Source organism: Urocitellus parryii, chromosome 1, assembly GCF_045843805.1.
Source record: "Urocitellus parryii isolate mUroPar1 chromosome 1, mUroPar1.hap1, whole genome shotgun sequence".
NCBI classification, from domain to species: Eukaryota; Metazoa; Chordata; class Mammalia; order Rodentia; family Sciuridae; genus Urocitellus; species Urocitellus parryii.
Window position 1 is genome coordinate 211,825,991 of NC_135531.1, and position 20,817 is coordinate 211,846,807.

General features: G+C 38.0%; 1 protein-coding gene across 1 annotated transcript in view; it reads right to left on the reverse strand.

The window, feature by feature from the left end:
• Window positions 1–20,817, reverse strand: part of Acvr1c (activin A receptor type 1C) — a 70,912-nt gene that overhangs the window by 11,269 nt on the left and 38,826 nt on the right. Inside the window, exons 3-4 of the mRNA XM_026401459.2 lie at window positions 5,119–5,358; window positions 511–741 (exon numbers count right to left, since the gene is read on the reverse strand). Of these exons, the coding sequence (XP_026257244.1) occupies window positions 511–741; window positions 5,119–5,358 (471 nt within the window). The remainder of the gene's footprint in view (window positions 1–510; window positions 742–5,118; window positions 5,359–20,817) is intronic.

The window sequence follows — 20,817 nt, forward strand, 5'->3', positions numbered from 1 at the left end:
AATACAGTCCTAGAAAAGGTAAATATTCAGCTAGCATTCATTGGTATGTCTAGACCTGTTATTGAAATATTTCCATCCTGGTTGGTAAATAACTGTTATTCATAACTCCCAAAGATATTCCTTTGCTCTATATGCCTAAATGCTCCCACCTTCTGAGATGCCTCCATAAGGTAGCAAACACAAAAGAAATGAAACTTAGCAAGGCAAGGATCCCCAGGACTGGGCAGTGGAGGTTTCTGCTTTGGATGGTTAGTTCCTCCCCAACACCAGACATCAAATATTTGCAACATTGACCTGGCTATTGCAGCATCATGATTGCATGTCACTTCCTTGTTCCACAATATTGTGTGGTTATATACATTTAGTTATAAAAAAAGAAGAAAGATTTATTTTCCTCAATAAATAAACCAGACTTTCACTTATATTTCATTTAAACAGAAAGATTATTTATTCCCACCTGATAATAGATCGAAAATTTTTACTTGCTAAACCCAATTAGATTGAAAATACCTTTGTTGTCCGCAGCAATAAAACCAAGGATGTTTTCGTGCCGTAGCATAACTGTCTGATAAATTTCCGCCTCACGAAACCAAGATCTTTCATCTCTGGAGGAGAATATTTTCACAGCCACATCTTCCCCACACCATCGTCCATGCCACACCTCTCCAAATCTTCCTTTTCCTACTATTTCCTGAAGTACAATGGTCCTTGCAATTGTTCTTTGAACCAAGAGAGGCAAACCTAACCAAAAAAAAAAAAAAGAAAAGAAAAGGTGGAATCCATCATTAAAAACAAGTATCAGAAAAGAACTGCCTGGTGACCACCATTTTCACACAAAAAGCAAATATTTCAGCACTTTAATAATTTTACAAATTTTGAAGGAATAAGCACCATTATATCAAACTTGTCAAAGCAAGCTCAAAAAAGTACTCTAAATTATCCATATGAATCTCTCTTCCATTTACAAATATAGTTTTGAACATAGCTTGATGCTACAAATAATATGGTTTCCAAGAATTGCTACAAATCTCTCTGAATTGTCCAACAAAGCCAGTCAGGTTACTTATTACCCAAAGGAAAAAAATATTTTGTTACATGTAAAATAAAATACATGGTTCCTAGCACAACTGGGCAAACAAAATAATTCTTTATGAATTTTTTCAAACCAAACTAAAATTAGTAAATAAATTGAGATAGTCAAGTGAGATAATGATGTTACACTAAAAAATATATTTTCTATGGAATAAAAAATTTTCAAGAAAATATATTCTGACTGTGTATCATAGTTATATTCTTTGAACTAATAACTCCACCTCTACAATTTTATCCTAGAGTTTAATTCAATGTGCATTAAAATGTATGTAAAAATGTTGAATACATCATTATTATTTCTAGGAAACAATAAGAAAAAGTATCAGGTAATAGAAAAAAATTTTGAAACATAATGCAGGGAGTATAAGCTCAGATCAGAAAGACCTGGATTCAAACTTTAACTGCAATACCTGGCTACCATGGGCTGGGCAAGTTATTGAGCCTCTGTGAACTTCAGCTTCTTTCTCTAAAAAAATGGCACATAACAATATTATATATTTGATGGGGCTAATATAAGAATTTTTAAGAATGTTAAGCACCTAGAACAGTGTTTGGCATATTACATGCTCAATAATGGTTAGCCATTATTATATTCATCTCAGCATGGATTTCTTAGAACCCATAATACTGATGCTGCTCATTAAGAGGTATTCCTAATGATATGGGAAGCTACTTTTGCTATACTGTTAAATGAAAACAACATATTAAATTGTATCCATATAAATGCATGTATCTAGCTTTTAAAAAATTTGCACAGAAGGGAGACTGAAAAGGAAATATGCTAGATGTTAAGATTGTTGTTTATATTTGGTGGAATCAGATTGAATTGTGATATTCTTCTTTCTTATTTTTTACATTTTAATAATTTCTACAATGGATATTTATGACTTTTATAATCATGGGGAAAATAGTTTAAAAGGCTAGAAGATGAATGCAGTCTGGAGCGTGAGTTTAGTCATTATCACTTTCCTTGGATCTCTGGGGTGCAACAACCCTGCAACTCCTGGGGGCTTCAGCCCCTGCTCCAAAAATTAACCTCTCTGTATTCAGACGTTCTCATCTTCATGAGAACCACCCACTGTGGATAACTAGGCACAAACAAGAAATTCACTGTCATGAGTCTCAACAATTAGTCACAAAGCCCCAAAGTCAGAAAGTTGTTTTGAAATTATCTGGTTCAAACTTATTATTTGGAGATGAGAAAACAAGGGCCCAACTGTAATCACACAGCTGCCCAGGACTCAGCTGCTGAGGGGGCAGACCTGGAACTAAACACTGGTCTCCGCCCATGCTGCTGTCTTGTCATCCAGTGGACATGGCTGGCTGCAGTCCTTCCCCTTGGAAAGACATCTAGCAGCAAATGCTAAGGGCTGGTTTTGTAGGTTGCAGTCAATTTTACTATTTGAACACCCACTGAAAGTGAAAGTAACAATTATGAGAGGAATCCCAACCTCAATATCTGCTTCCCCTCACTGTCACACACAGAATCACCACTAACACCACAATAACAAATGGATGGGGAATTTGATAAGCCAGTGCTTTCATATTGTGATTGATAAAACACATGATTCGTGGTGCAGACCAGAGACAAAGACAACATCATACAAGGTGTTCAGCACGGCAATGAGTTTGAGATAGTAAAACCTAAAGTTGACTCCCTATCTTTCAAAGCAGCTACTAAAATGTATCTGAGCGGTTCTCGTATTACTCACCTAGAAATATCCCTTGAAGAACCTAGGCTCTCACTGTAAATTCATTTTAATCTTCTTAGGAGAGACTATAGAAGCTGATGCCTGCCTATGTCACCATCCTTCAGAATTGTTACACCAAAAGAGAAGAAGCAACCTACCTAGTTTCTTAGAATTCACCTGAGACACAATCTACTCTCAAAGATGATTCAATAAAACATCATTACATTTTTCTGTCTTGCAGATATTATATACCTCTTCAAAATTTGTCTATCAGGTCAGAGACAAGCTGCACAATTTTTGTTTCTTAACAGCTGACAAAGCTGCCTCGCATTTAAAATCACTGATCAATTAAGAAAAGCAGAGATGAAGCAGAACTGCCGAATCTCCCTATGAAGCAGGGGCCTCTAATGGCAGAAGTTTTGCAGTGGGGAGACCCAGTCTCTGATTATCAAAGGCAGAGACACTATCAGCTACTTTTAGCCAGTGGTCACTGCCAAACATATGCAACTGGCTTTGGTTAAAAATTAAAACAAAAATGCCTAAAACTTCTTCAATTGGCTTTTAAAGAAATCATCTGTGCTTGGGTATATTCACTTCCTTTATTTGCACAAGATATCTTACAAGAATCTAAAAGGAGAAAGTCCGGAAGTCAATAAATAGAGATCTAGATTTAAAGACACCACAAAAAAAAAAAGAATTTTTTTTTTAAATTTTATGCCCTGGCTCATGACTACTTTCTTAAACTAGATATCCAATCTCCAGTTTTCAATTATATTATTTTTATTTGAAAGAAAATACTTCAGTCATGGTTAAACAGTAGCTCCAAAACGAAATTTCTACCCAACATCTTCAGATAAACTGAAATGTTTGAGTGGAGATTAAATAGATGATTATCTAATCATTTGTATTTTGCTAAGAAATTGCTAAAGTTTTGAGACATTGGGCACAAATCAGACTGCTCTGCTTAAAACATTGCCAGTTTCATAAAACTGAACATAGTGGGCCTCAAAATAAATGTAATATTGACAGAAGGAAAGAATATAGAATCCTAACGAGTGTTCCTTTTAAAGAAAGAATGTCAGCCTTTCTATCCAATAATTTCATTTGGATTCCAGCTTAATAAACTTTCCATTTTCAAGATTTTCTTTCAAAATTTCCTCCCTTGAAAACATGCTACTTAATTTGTACAGTGATAATGTAAACTTTTAGACCTTGGTCAGGTGTGGGCAGGTAATCTTATTCCCAGAATCAGTAAAAATATCCTTGCTCTCTGGATGCCATAATCATGCTTTTCTTTTCCAATAAATCCAAGGCACCTCTGTGCTAAATATGGATGCTCACATGGATGTTGTCACCTGCTTCCATTAATTATACCTGCCTAGATGCTCCAAAAGGCCATTGGCAGTGAGTTCCTCAAAATCTGCTGGGGTAGTAATCTTAATGATCCTCCCAAAGTTAGAAGGGATGTAGAGGCTTCTGGTCATCTGGCTCTTCTGGGTTCACCCTTGCTCATATTTCTGTAAGATGAATACTGGCAGGATTTCTTAAATTAAATGTGAAAGGAGGAAAAGCCCTATGATTTTAGGGAGTTTGTTACTATGGGGAAAATCTGCTACATCACCCTCAAATGCTTTGTGCAATGAGAAAGACTTAGACCATAAGACCAACTAGCACTTTAAATTGCTTCACCAAGGGTTCTGGAGTCCATTTAAGAGAAAAAGAGTTGTCATTTAACCTGAAGCATCAAAAGCCAGCACAGGAATCCTATGCCGCTCCCTTTAATCTCCCATTACTATGCTTTCAGAACATACTGCTGATTTAACTCCAGGTGAGCTCCCTGTTAACTTCACACACATGTTCTAGGGGGTGCCTACAGATTCTGAAGACCTTCATATCCATAAGCAGAAGTCTCAAAGAACACTACTGTGCATAACTAACTTCTTTTTCCCAGGACTCCTTTGCCTTAAATATGATAACCGTAACTCTACTGTGTCCATAAGATAGTACCAGGAAAGCAAGAGTGATTATTATTCACCATATGGGAAGAGGGTAGGAAAGAGAGAAGAGAATTTGATTTCTTGCTTTAGAAATGAATTCTGAAAGAACATGAAAATGAGAATCTGAACACATAAAGCACAAAAGACAATTGGGAAGGCTTTGGGGCCAGGACAGATTTTTTTCTTCATTTAATGCCAAAAGCTCTTTTATACCAGAGTTCATCATCAATCATCAAGCATTTTAGATGATGGAATTCATATTTGGGCATTTTTTTGTTTAAAAAACTTTTATTTCTAAATAAGAGTTTTCTTATAAAATATGGACAATGGACACATACCAGAGCCAGATCCAGAAGCAGTCACATCGTAAATCAGATCTTTAAGGGTTTTTCCAGCATTTACCAGATTGCACTCAGAGAGTGGCTCCTCCACATTCTGTCTCTTTGTTTTTCTGTACGTGCACTGTCGGCCTTGGCATGCCCATACTGTCAGCATGGCAGCTATGGACAGGAGGCAAATGGGTATAGTAATAACAATGGTCAGCTCCATGGGTCCAAGTCTTGGGGAATTTGGTGATGCTGCAGCTAAAAAAATAATAATAATAAAGAGAGAGAGAATACAACAATAAGGCAACCCATTTTAAATATTTTAGAAACTGGAAAGGCAAACACCAAAATTTCATACATAGGCTATGCAGCTACACAATATGCACTTATGTTTGTTATCAAAGATTTTTTGATACAAGCAAAGACCTGGAAAGGGAGTTAAGATTAGACTGCTGCAGGGAATAGTTGTCAGTAATGATGGGAGGCAGAATTGGGACCAGGGAAAACCATTAGCATTTAAGTTTAAAACTTCAAAGCATTTGACACCTTTATGTTTATCATTCCCTCCCTATTATTCAGCAGCCCATTCTTAGAGCACATTCATTTATTCACGCATGCCACAAATAATAAGCCAGCACTTGCAAATGTGTTGCCACTATTCCAGGTGCTGCAGATACAATGGTGAGTAAAGAGCCAAATCTCTGCTCTCCTGTGCATATGTTCTCCTCACACACACAACTAGGCACAGAGAGATGTAACACAAAGGTAAGAAGGGATAAGTGCAATGAAGATGAATAAAAAGGGAAGAGACAAAGATGTCAAGATGCCATTTTAGACTGAGTAGTCATAGAAGGCTTCTCTGGGGAGGTGAACGAAACAATGTAGCAGCAAACCAAAGGGGTTGCAGAGACCCAGAAGCTAGAGTAATTGTGCTGTGTTCAGGAATAATATGTGCCTAAAGTACAGTAAATGAGAGAAAGAAAGAAAGGGATCAGGGAGGTAAGACAGGGAAACTTCATGTGGGGCCTTATATGCTAAAAGAAGGGCTGTGAATTCTGTTTTAAGCAGAAGCTATTGCAGGGTTTTGAGCAATAATAGATATGATCCAGCTTTCATCCTGAGTAGTTACTATTTGAATGAACAACAGAAAACCAGTAAGGTAGGCACTGGTGTCTTGGGTGAGAATCCTTCCTGAAATAGCATCTTCTTCCTATTCCTCCACTCACTCTCTAGACCTACTTTACTTTGTGGCTCAGGCCACCACCTGGTGTGCTGCATACTTGTTTATTTATTATCTGATTTTCTGTAAACAATATAAGTTTTGTGAAAGGAAGAAGTTTGCCTGCATTGTTCCACCACATGCCCAATGTTTACAACAGGACTTGACACATAGTAGAGGATCAGGAAATATTTCTTAAAGGACAGAATGGTTCCTTATAAGGAAGGGATGAAACTTTGTTTTAGAAAAATGAATGTGAGGGCTGGGGTTGTAGCTCAGTGGTAGAACACTTACTTAGCATGTGTGAAGTACCCAGTTTGATCCTCAGAACCACATAAAAATAAATACATAAAGTTATTATGTCCATCTACAACTAAAAATATTTTTGAAAATGAATGTGATCATTGAAACCAAATAACATAAGGATATACTTAAATTTACAACGCTAATTTTAAAACACATATAGCCAATTTTCTACTTAAACTTCATCTCGTACTAAAATCTTTTTTCAATTTAGAAAAAGATCCATGAAAAAAATCTATGATGTCAGATATTTCCAGTGTTTTTCAAAAGTTATTTTGACACTTGAAACTGGCTCACTTTCATTTCCTTTTTATTCACTAAAGACAGACTCAGCATTAGTTTTTCTAACCCCACATACTATCATGAGAGGTATTGGTTTTTGTTTTTAATGAGCCATGAGATGTATTCAATAGAACATGGAATCAAATTGAGGGTATTTAAGTTCTCAAACATCAGGAGGAGAATTCAGTCTCTGGGAGAGAAAAGCATGTCTAGATTGTGGGCTGCCTCTTTCTCCCTCCGAACTGCTCCCCACCCTCAGTTGACTTTCTACAGGCCAGAGAGGGTCAATCTCATGACCATATCTGGAAAGTAGCAGCATAACCCCTGTACCTTAGAATCTAAACAAATGACTGTGGTCATGGGCCTTGAGGATTACACAGTTTCTCAGACTTCCTTTTTTTTCATTGACAAGGCTATACAGCTTACTGCATTAAGTACTTGGAGTTTCCTTACAATGTGTCCAAAAAATACATAAATATGGCCAGGCACAGTGGCACATGCTTGTAGTCCCAGGGGCTTGGGAGGCTGAGGCAGGAGGATCATGAGTTCAAAGCCAGCCTCAGCAACCTCGAGAAACTAAGTAACTCAGTGAGGCCCTATCTCTAAATAAAATTTAAAATAGGGCTGGGGATGTGGATCGGTAGCCAAGTGCCCCTGAGTTCAATCCCCAGCACTCACCCCCCCAAAAAAAAGCCCATAAATATGAAAATATATAATTCTAGGGGGAAAAGTTTTAAATTCCTCAAAAACATGTTCATAGACTTTTCATCATGATGCTAAAAATTGTTAGTGTATATACTATCAGTAAGTCAAAGACTTAAAACTGTGAGGTGAACTTTAGAAACATAATCCAGGTTCTTCTCTTCAGTGAACTTGATTGCCACCTCTCCTCCTGAGGTTTCAGTGTTCCTCTGGAAGCATTAGAAGTTGGACAGATGCATAGGAGGAGAGTTGGCCTTGAGAGTTCTTTGGTAGGTGCTGAAAGTGTTCTCTCGGGGCTTTGCCTTGGAAATCACTAACCATGGTTCTTGCAACTTCTAAAGTTTGCTGTTTATTTTTATGTGGTGCTAAGGATCGAACCCAGTGCCTCAAAATGCTAGGCAAGTTCTCTGCCACTGAGCTACAACCCCAGCCTTTAGCTTTATTTTAAAAACACCTATTGGGACATGTTTTTAAAAATGGAATTTCACTATGGTACACATTTATATAGGTCAATTTTATTTTGATATGTGTAATTAGAAAATACCAATATAAACATTAGCCTGGAAAAGCTTATCGATTGTCTTCAATTTAGTAAAGTGCTATTAAGCAGAGCTAAGATCATCACTATAGCAACTAATAAAGAGGTAGAAGATCAGCAACCCTCAGAATAGAATTATCTTCATGAAGGTTCACTGCTTTGGTGATGCCCACTGCTCTCAGGGATGTTTATTACAGATGGGCATTGTTTCTACTTTTGTGAACAAATTTACTGATCAGTTAGTCAGGGTGAAAAATGAAGATTCATCTGCTATTAAAAAAGTCTAGTAACACTATCCAGAAAGAACCCCTCAAACACCTGGCAGTTTTAAAAGCAAACATTATAAAATTATGCTTTAAACCAAATGTTGATTGTAATCTCCACAGAAGAGAAATGAAGAGAAAGTAGAGTCCACACCCAATGAATTATGGCAGAAGAGGACAATCATGCAGCAAGAAATACTTTTAATAATAGTTACCTTTCATGGATATATTAATTTTTCTAGCAGTTTCTACAATTTTGATCATGGAACTCTTTCTATTATATCAGTTCTAATTTGGGAGATTTCTTGTGCCCACTGAGATGCCTTTTCCATGGAATAAGAGCTCCATGAGAGAGTTTGTTGAATTCTTGAAGCTAGGTATGGAGAGTGCTGCATTGCTAATTCAAGTTACGTCACTCCATAGCAAATGGGGAAATGAGGGGAAAAGCATCAGCTTAGATATGTGAGAAATTAGCTCTCAAATATCTCCCCCAGAATATGTTGAACCAAGAAATCACAAATAAAAGAAATATAGTCATCCCTTGGTATCCGCAGTGGGTTCAAAATCCAAGGATGCTTAAGTCCTTTATATACTATAGGTAGTACTTGCATAAAAATAGTATCTGCATAAAACCTATGCACAACCTCCCATACACTTTCTAGATTACTTATAGTACCTAATACAATGCAAACGCTCTGTAATAGTTGTGCTGCTTAGAGAACAGCAATAAGCAAGAATCTGGGCATGTACAGTAAGGATGCAATTTTTTTCTCTGAATATCTTCAATCTGTGGTTGATTAAATCTGTGTGTGTGGAACTCATGGACACAGAAGGCTGACAGTTAGCAAAGTGGAAAACAGGAAGAAAGAAACCAGGAAGGAAGGAGGGAGGGAGGGAAAGCAAGAAGGGGGTAGGAAGGAAAAAATAAATTGATTGTTGTGGATTTTGCAACTTTCCCTAGAGCCGTGGGTGGAGGTGGTGGTGGGGAAAGCCCCTGGTGGTGGCTGCTGCCCACATGAAGTTCAGAATTAGTTCAGTGCATGGGCTGCTCCCAGGAGCTCATTCTCATTCCTCCTTGCCACTTTTTATTTCATGCTCCTGGGAGGCAAACTCATCCAGATGAAAGGAGAAAGATGAGACGATGTTGGCAGGATTCTCATACTTCCTCCCTGCTGACCTCTTATCCTTTTTTATCAAAAAATATGAAAAAGTACTGATGCCTAAGAGACTTAAATGGCATTCAGCTTAATAAATTTACATTTCCTTAGCATGTGTTATTATGAGGAGAAGGCTTAGAATTGAGTGGAAGTATGTGCTTAATTAATTGCTTCAAATAATTAATACACTGGATTCTCACTGGCTTGAAAATCTCTTAGTACAATATTCAATTTACAGACATGTTCCCCTATCATATTTTAATGACTTTCAACTGAGTAAAAACTGAGGCACCACAATAGAACACTGTGTTGAAATCCCTCCTGAAAGTTTCTGTAGCAAGTAGTTACAGAAACTCACAGGGGCCCCAAACACTCCTAAAACCCACTATACACTAATTTAGCTCTAAAACCACTCCTTCTCCTCCTTTTATTAAAGGTTTTTCCTAAGTGAAAATATTGATTTTGCTAGTTTCAGTTCATGAATGTGTAAATATCACATCTTCAACTATGAACATTCACAGCTTCAACTAGTTGCCTTCTCACCCAATTCTACAGCTACAGACGGAACATTTATTTTTTTTCCAGTTCATGGCTTTGGAGTATTCTCAGGTAATACATCAACCAAAAGACAATATTGATAGAGATGCTTTCTGAAGGTTCTGTTCCTGTCCTGTCACCTGGAAAACGCCACCATGATCAATTGAATGATATGATAATGTCTGTCCATCCACTTTCCTCATAAACCTTCTGTGATACAGGCCTGTGACATAGGAACATTGTTTACTTCTCAGGCTTCTGGGGCAAAATAGTAAAAATAATATGTGCAACTGCAACTGAAGAATCTATTACCCCTAAGATAGTAAAAGGTGCCTCATTAACTCAAAAGGAATACTTTCTTTTGTCAAAAACAGAGTGACATGCTAAGCAATGAGAAATCATTAACATGTTACATGTTTGTAAAGAAGTTAGAAATTGTTCACAGAATAATTTAGATGTGAGGGGAGGGAGGTTATACTAGCATAGACTTTTTGGACTTCTCCCCTGTTATCAATATTTTAAGAACTTCACTGAACAAGGCTGGAGCTAAGTCACAAATGCTGGTTTTACCTGTCACCTTCCCATGCAATTTTGTGCTCACAGATTACAGGCAGATACCCCACCTACACTGGCCTGCCTCCCCCTTGTCTAGCCTACTTTTTTACAGTGACCATTGTAAGATTCCTCAGGTATAATCCAGTTATAAGTTGATTTAGTTAGATCCCTTCAAGGTTCTCCACTGTGGGTAACAGCAAAAGGTCTTCATTCTACACAAATCGAGAATAATCATGTACTAAATAAGAGAAGATTTTCTAACCTAGAGATAAAACTAAACCATGACAGGAACAGAAATAAAATGACAATTATTTTGACATGTTAAATGAATCTGATGAACTATTAATGGGCCATTCCATTGTTCAGTGCTCAGTCTGTGAGTGGTTATTTGCACACCGTCTTCATCTGGCCAGATTTACTAATGTTATAGCACACAGGGGACATCGCATGTAAAAATATTTCCAGGACAGTTTTTACCCTGTGGTATGTTTTCAGGGAGTATGTGAAGAACATCTAAAGGCTGCAAATCTTTTACCCATCAGCATCTGAACTTAAGAATAATGCTTTTTAAAAATATTTTAAGAAAATAAGAATATTGGATTGAAGAATATAATCATTGACTTAAAAGTATGAAGAACTTTCGCTCAGAGCTGGGTACAGTGGCACACGCCTGTAATCCCAACAACTTGGGAGGTTGACAAAGGAGGAGTACGAGTTCAAAGCCAGCCTCAGCAAAAATCAGGGCACTAAGCAACTCAGCCAGACTCTGTCTCTAAATAAATAACAAAATATGGCTGGGCATGTGGTTCAGTGGCCAAGGACTCATGAGTTCAATCCCCCAGTACCAAAAAAATACTTTTACTCAGGAGAAATTAGATTAATAAAATGTAGGAAGGAAAATTTAAATAGGTTCCACTATTAGTTTTCCTTACTTGCAAGGCAGTTAAATTGATCATCTTTTCATCTCTGCCATCGAAACACATATTCTGAAATGATACATGTTTGTAAAGAAATCAGAAGGTAATTATTCAAGGGATATTTTAAGTTCTTTCCTTAAATCAATGCTTTATATGGGAAAAATGAAAGTTCCTTGGAAGCCATACTCATATCTCACACCTTTCTCTTCCCAGCTCACGGCAGAGGGCCTTGTTCAGTGAAGGTACTTAAAATATTGATGACAACAGAAAAGTCACACTTCCCTGTCCTAAAGTCTATACTAGTATAACAGCTAATATATTCACACAAAGCAGCTTGTTCGCTTGGAAAAGATTGATGTGGGATAATCACATTTTGACCTAGCTCAATGTCCTGCATATAATAATCATCCAAAACATATTTGAGTTAAAATATAATGGCACTTACATGACTGAGAGAGTACAGCCTTACATAATGCATAATCCTCAATTTAAATTTTGTTATAAATTTCACTTTCAATTTCCAATTACATCGTTATGAACAAAATCTCCTAACCTAAATCATTGTACTTGTTTCTGAAGACAAGAAATGCTTCCTGTATTAAACTTTTAAAGCACAAGTTCGACTTCTTTGTTTGCTTATACTTCAGAGAATTTTCCAAAATATAAAATCATAGCACCTTTCACTTTACAGGGAAAGAAAAGCCTGTCTGGCACACCTGTCAGGTGTGCACTGAATCCTCAGAGAGTGAGCTATAAATGGATTTGTTCATGTGATGGCAGAACAATTCCACAAGGGGTCCCATGAGCATTTCTCAGCGTGCACATGTCACCTTATCCTGACTACAGCAAAGAATTTGTGTCTCAAATAGAAGCCATAAGAATGTTAAAAACAACAATTGACATTTTTTAAAGGAATAGAGATAACAGGACTTAAACTCCCAAAAGAATAACACTCAATTCCTGAGTCTGCATTTTTTAAAATTACTAATTTTTGATAAATTTGATTTTGTTTTGGCTGTTTGTCTTCTTCAGAAGCAAAACTGTGGTTTGGTTGAAACTGAAGGCTAATTTAGAAATAAACCTAATCAATATACACTATCCACTAACATAAAATAATAAATAATTAATCTTCCTTTCTCTTTTTACACAATGAAAGACAGAACAGGAAGTTGAGAATTATACGAAATTAACAAAGCACCCACATTTAAACATTGTTCTTATATCCTTTTTATTGAAACTAATTATTTAAATTAGTAATAATATAATACTATTATTTTTTTCTTTTTTTTTTTTTTTTTTTTTTGGTACTGGGGATTGAACCCAAGGGAGCTTTTTGACTGAGTTACATTGCCAGTCCCTTTTTATTTTTTATTTTGAGACAAGGTCTTGCTAAGTTCCTGAGGCTGGCCTTGATATTATAATCCTCCTGCTTCCGCCTCCCAAGTCATTAGGATTATAGGCATGAATCATCACCTGGCAATATAATAGTATTATTAAAATAATTGAAATCTAAAGGAAAAAAATCAGAAATTATCACTACACTTATGCTATCGAGTACTGAATTTTTAGGAGAAAAAAATGGGAACAAAGATGCCTGGAACTTGAAGGTTTTTTTGAAAAGTCTAATTCCCTATGAAGGATTGCAATTAGTGTAAGCATGAACTAACCAGCAATTCCTATCAAAATTAACCCTATAAATAACCAGCTTCTCTGCTGAAGCTTCCTAACCTTGTGATGTAAAATTTCCATGAACAATTATAGAGTGTTCTTGATGCAATTTGACATCAGCTATTTCTATTTCTCACAATCCTCCTGCCTCAGTCTCCTGAGCTGTTGGGATTACAGGTGTACACCTCTGCACCCAGCTTATAATCATATCTTTGATGTCACCTAGAATCACAAGAAATCCTTCATTATAAACTGAAGTGTAACTCAGCCATGAAAGAATAAGCTACAAAATGTTTCCTTCACGTAGAAAAAAAAATTGTTTTTAATGTTAAGGAGAAAAAAGGTATGGAATAAAATTATATCAAACAGAAAAACACAACAATATTAAAATAGAGAACAAACTAAACTCTTGATAGTGGGAAGTCTACAATAGTGAACATAAACTCCATACATACTGAGTGAACACAAAGAATAGGAAACTCTTGTGTCTAATAAGGAAAAGTCAGTTACTATTCCTTTTTGGGCAACTGATACCACAAGGGACACTTCAGGGATGCCCAATATTTTGATTTTTCAAGGCGAGTTAAGAATCAGGGTTAGGATTTATTTTTAAAAAATTTATAGTTTATAATTATATAATTATAAAATTTATATTGTTTATTTTTAAAAAATAAACAATATAAATTTGTTTCTCACACTTGTGAACGCTAAGAAGCTCAAGGACAAGGCACAAATAAACTCCATGTTTGATGAGCTCCCACTTTCCAGGACATAGGTGGGACCTGCTTGCTGTGACCTGGTAGAAGGAGCTCCCTTAGGCCTCTTTTATAAAGACACTAATCCCATTCATGTAAACTCTACCCTCATGACTAATCTCTTCTCCAAAGGCTCCAAATCCTAATACCATCACCTTAGGGATTAGGATTCCAATACGTGAATGAAGGAAAGGCACAACTATTCAACTATAGCAGCCTCTAAATGTTTTTAACATTATAAACACATTCATTTTTCTTTCCCAGAAACTGCATAGATCAAACAAAACTTGTCTTCAGGCCACACACATCCCCCAGGCAGGCAGAACTCTGGTTGAGTTGTTTTGCCATTTGTATGTTAATTAGAATTGGATTTAACTGCCAGTAGCAGAAAAAGACAAGTAGGAATTTTCTATTTTCTCCTATTGAAAAGGAATTGGAAGACAGGTAGTTCTGTTAGCCAGGTGTCTCCATGAAGTTGTCAGTCAGACTCCTCTCAGCTCTCCTGTTGTCATCTCTATAGTGCAGCATCACCCTTGTGGTCCAAGTCAGAAGTCCAACCATTACATCCAGGCAACATGGAGATGGATGGCACATCAATGTGCCAGTTCTGTTTTAATGGACTTTCTCAGAAGTTCTCCAAAACACTACCACCCGCCTTGTCAGCCAGAATTCAAGTCTCCTGGCCATACTTAGTTGCAAGAACAGCAGAAATATTTCTGTTAAGTGGACAGTTGTCAGAGCAGTTAAAAATCTAGGTTCTACTAAGTAGTTGTTGAAGGCTACCAGATGTCTTTTAAACAATTATTGATAGTCATTTTTAACCTTAACTTAATTTGGTTTTCATTAGGAAAAAAATAATAATAATTTAAACAGCATTGGAATTTGCAAGGAAAGAGTTAAATAATGTCCTCTGCCAATTCTCTCCCATCCCAACTCCAAATGTTAATAGAATATATAAATATAACCTTGAAATTTGATGTTTTATTCATTTGTTTACAGAAAAGTGTATATAACATCTAGGTAGAATAAAACAAATAATTACAAACTGCAATTCATAACCTACTCATTCCCCACACTCCTCTCTAAAATACCTCCACATAGGCCTAGCTCTCGCCCTGGGAGAAGCGGCCCCACCCGCCCGGTTTCTAACCAGGTGGCCTCAGCTACTTGGAGATAAAGGTGCCCTCGTGGTGGGTGCAGAAGTTAAGTCCTGCAGACGCCAGCCACCTTTGCAACCCGCGGGATCCCTGAGCGGCTTGGCCCGCCCCGCCGGAACCGGCAGTCCTCCGCCATACAGGCTCCCCCGGGAGGCCTAGCTGTCGCCCTGGGAAAAGCGGCCCCACCCGCCCGGTTCCTAACCAGGCAGCCACAGCTACTAGGCAATAAAGGTGCCCACGTGGCGGGTGCAGAAGTTAAGTCCTGCAGACGCCAGCCGCCTTTGCAACCCGCGGGAACCCTGAGCGGCTTGGCCCTCCCCGCCTGAACCGGCGGCGGGTGCAGAAGTTAAGTCCTGCAGACGCCAACCGCCTTTGCAACCCGCGGGATCCCGGAGCGGCTTGGCCCGCCCCGCCTGAACCGGCAGTCCCCCGCCTGAACCGGCAGTCCTCCGCCATCCGGGCTCCCCCGGGAGGCCCAGCTCTCGCCCTGGGAGAAGCGGCCCCACCCGCCCGGGTCCCAACCACGCGACCGCAGCTACTCGGCGATAAAGGTGCCCCCGCAACGGGTGCAGGAGTTAAGTCCTGCTGATACCAGCCGCGTTTGCAAGCCGCCGGCACCCAGTGCGGCTTGGCCCACCCCGCCTGAACCGGCAGTCGGCCTCCACCATCCGGGCTCCCCCGGGAGGCCTAGCTCTCGCTCCGGGAGCAGCCCCCTGCAAGCTAGGCGAACCTTTGACCCATCGGGAGGTTAGGCCCAGCAACCTGCGGAGTGATAGAGGTGCCCCTCGTGCCTGCTGGGTAGGCGGACCTTTGACCGACCAGCAGAGCAGACCTAGGGCCTCCCAGCGTGGTAGACGGATCACACCAATTGGAGGAGGATCACAGCCACTACATGCCCTGCAAGGGTGATTATTCAACTATACAAGAGCAATATAAATAAATAGAGGGAAAATTTCAAAACACAACAGTTTCACCAAGCAGAAAGAAACGCCAGCAGTATGAAAAGACAAGGAAAGAAAGGACCACAGGCAATGCAGGTCAACTCAACTTTAGAAGAGGTAATAGGTGCAACAGATGGAATGTCAGATAGAGAGATCAGGATATACATGCTTCAGATGATCTGGAGTCTCAAGGAAGACATGAGACAGCAAAATCACATAATGAAAGATCACATTGACAAACAAATCCAGGAAGTAAAAGATCAATTTCACAGGGAGATAGAGGAAATAAAAAACAAACAAATAGAAATACTAGAATTGCAGGAAAAAATAAACCAACTTAAAAACTCAATTGAGAATACTACCAGCAGAGTAAATCACTTAGAAGAGAGAACATCAGACAATGAAGACAAAGTATTTCAACTGGAAAAGAACATAGACAGCTCAGCAAGTCTGCTAAGAAACTATGAACAGAACATCCAAGAAATATGGGACAATATCAAAAGACCAAATTTAAGAGTCATTGGGATACAAGAAGGCACAGAGCTCCAAACCAGAGGAATACACAGCCTATTCAATGAAATAATACGAGAAAACTTCCCAGACTTGAAGAATGAGACAGAATCCCAAATCCTAGAAGCCTACAGGACGCCGAATGTACAAAACCATAAGAGATCCACACCTAGACACATTATAGTGAAGATGTCCAACATACAGAATAAGGAAAGAATTTTAAAAGCTACAAGGGAAAGGAAGCAGATTACATTTAGGGGTAAACCAATCAGGATAACAGCTGATCTCTCAACACAGACTCTGAAAGCTAGAAGATCCTGGAATAACATATTTCAAACACTGAAAGAAAATGGGTTCCAACCAAGAATCATGTATCCGGCAAAATTAAGCTTCAGGTTAGAAGATGAAATTAAAACCTTCCATGATAAACAAAAGTTAAAAGAATTCGCAGCTAGAAAACCATCTCTTCAAAAAATCCTTGGCAAAACATTGCAGGAAGAGGAAATGGAAAATAACATTGAAAACCAACAATGGGAGGTAGGACAGTAAAGGGGGGAAAGTAGTCAAAGAGGATAACAAATCAGGTTTAGTAACATCAATAAACAAATATGGATAGAAGTACAAACCATATCTCAATAATAACCCTAAATGTCAATGGCTTAAACTCACCAATTAAGAGACACAGGCTAGTAGAATGGATCACAAAACAAGACCCAACAATATGCTGTCTACAGGAGACGCATCTGATAGAAAAAGATATCCATAGACTGAAGGTGAAAGGTTGGGAAAAATCATACCACTCATATGGACAGCGGAAACAAGCAGGCATGTCCATACTCATATCTAATAAAATAGATTTCAAGCCAAAGCTAATCAAAAGGGATAAAGAAGGACACTTCATACTGCTCAAGGGAACCATAAACCAACAAGACATAACAATCATAAATATATATGCCCCAAATAATGGTGCAGCCATGTTCATCAAGCAAACTCTTCTCAAGTTCAAGAGTCTGATAGACCACCATACAATCATCATGGGAGACTTCAACACACCTCTCTCACCACTGGACAGATCTTCCAAACAAAAGTTAAACAAGGAAACTATAGAACTCAACAACACAATTAATAACCTAGACTTAATTGACATATATAGACTTTACCACCCAACATCAAGTAGTTACACTTTTTTTTCAGCAGCACATGGAACCTTCTCAAAAATAGACCATATATTATGTCACAGGGCAACTCTTAGACAATATAAAGGGGTAGAGATAATACCATGCATCTTATCTGATCATAATGGAATGAAACTGAAAATCAATGATAAAAGAAGAAAGGAAAAATCAAGCATCACTTGGAGAATGAACAACAGGTTGCTGAGTGACATATGGGTTATTGAAGACATCAAGGAGGAAATTAAAAAATTCCTAGAGTTAAATGAAAACACGGACACAACATATCGGAATCTATGGGACACATTGAAAGCAGTCCTAAGAGGAAAATTCATTGCTTGGAGTTCATTCCTCAAAAAAAGAAAAAACCAACAAATAAATGATCTCATACTTCATCTCAAAATCCTAGAAAAAGAGGAGCAAAACAACAGCAAAAGAAGTAGAAGGCAAGAAATAATCAAAATCAGAGCTGAAATTAATGAAATTGAAACAAAAGAAACAATTGAAAAAATTGACAAAACTAAAAGCTGGTTCTTTGAAAAAATAAATAAAATTGACAGACCCTTAGCCATGCTAACGAAGAGAAGAAGAGAGAGAACCCAGATTACTAGCATACGGGATGAAAAAGGCAATATCACAACAGACACTTCAGAAATACAGAAGATAATCAGAGACTATTTTGAAGCCTTATACTCCAATAAAATAGAAGATAGTGAAGGCATAGATAAATTCCTTAAGTCTTACGATCTGCCCAGATTGAACCAGGAGGATATAGACAACCTAAACAAACCAATAACAATAGAAGAAATAGAAGAAACCATCAAAAGACTACCAACTAAGAAAAGCCCAGGACCGGATGGGTATACAGCAGAGTTTTACAAAACCTTTAAAGAGGAACTAACACCAATACTTTTCAAGCTATTTCAGGAAATAGAAAAAGAGGGAGAACTTCCAAATTCATTCTACGAGGCCAACATCACCCTGATTCCGAAACCAGACAAAGACACTTCAAAGAAAGAAAACTACAGACCAATATCTCTAATGAACCTTGACGCAAAAATTCTCAATAAAATTCTGGCGAACCGGATTCAAATACATATCAAAAAAATTATACACCATGATCAAGTAGGATTCATCCATGGGATGCAAGGCTGGTTCAATATACCGAAATCAATAAATGTTATCCACCACATCAATAGACTAAAAAATAAGAACCATATGATAGTCTCGATAGACGCAGAAAAAGCATTCGACAAAGTACAGCATCCCTTTATGTTCAAAACTCTAGAAAAATTAGGGATAACAGGATCATACCTCAACATTGTAAAAGCAATATATGATAAGCCACAGGCCAGCATCATTCTGAATGGAGAAAAATTGAAGGCATTCCCTCTAAGATCTGGTACAAGACAGGGATGCCCTCTCTCACCACTTCTGTTCAACATAGTCCTCGAAACACTGGCAAGAGCAATTAGACAGACGAAAGAAATTAAAGGGATAAAAATTGGAAAAGAAGAACTTAAATTATCACTATTTGCAGATGATATGATTCTATACCTAGCAGACCCAAAAGGGTCTACAGAGAAGCTATTAGAGCTAATAAATGAATTCAGCAAAGTGGCAGGATATAAAATCAACACGCATAAATCAAAGGCATTCCTGTATATCAGCAACAAATCCTCTGAAACGGAAATGAGGACAACTACTCCATTCACAATATCCCCCCAAAAAATAAAATACTTGGGAATCAACCTAACAAAAGAGGTGAAAGATTTATACAATGAAAATTACAAAACCCTAAAGAAAGACATAGAAGAAGACCTTAGAAGATGGAAAAATATACCCTGCTCATGGATAGGCAGATCCAACATCATCAAAATGGCGATATTACCAAAAGTTCTCTATAAGTTCAATGCAATGCCAATCAAAATCCCAGCTGCATTTCTTGTAGAAATAGATAAAAGAATCATGAAATTCATATGGAATAATAAAAGACCCAGAATAGCAAAAACAATACTAAGCAGGAAGTGTGAATCAGGCGGTATAGCGATACCAGACTTCAAACTATACTACAGAGCAATAGTAACGAAAACAGCATGGTACTGGTACCAAAACAGGCGGGTGGACCAATGGTATAGAATAGAGGACACAGTAACCAATCCACAAAACTACAACTATCTTATATTTGATAAAGGGGCTAAAAGCATGCAATGGAGGAAGGATAGCATCTTCAACAAATGGTGCTGGGAAAACTGGAAATCCATTTGCATCAAAATGAATCTGAATCCCTATCTCTCGCCTTGCACAAAAGTTAACTCAAAATGGATCAAGGAGCTTGATATTAAATCAGAGACACGGCATCTGATAGAAGAAAAAGTTGGTTATGATCTACATACTGTGGGAGCAGGCTCCAAATTCCTCAATAGGACACCCATAGCGCAAGAGTTAACAACTAGAATCAACAAATGGGACTTACTCAAACTAAAAAGTTTTTTCTCAGCAAAAGAAACAATAAGAGAGATAAACAGGGAGCCTACATCCTGGGAACAAATCTTTACTCCACACACTTCAGATAGAGCCCTAATAACCAGAATATATAAAGAACTCAAAAAATTAGACAATAAGACAACAAGTAACCCAATCAATAAATGGGCCAAGGACCTGAACAGACACTTCTCAGAAGAGGACATACAATCAATCAATAAGTACATGAAAAAATGCTCACCATCGCTAGCAGTCAGAGAAATGCAAATCAAAACTACCCTAAGATACCATCTCACTCCAGTAAGATTGGCAGCCATTAGGAAGTCAAACAACAATAAGTGCTGGAGAGGATGTGGGGAAAAGGGCACTCTTGTTCATTGCTGGTGGGACTGCAAATTGGTGCAGCCAATTTGGAAAGCAGTATGGAGATTTCTTGGAAAGCTGGGAATGGAACCACCATTTGACCCAGCTATTCCCCTTCTCGGTCTATTCCCTAAAGACCTAATAAGAGCATGCTACAGGGACACTGCTACATCGATGTTCATAGCAGC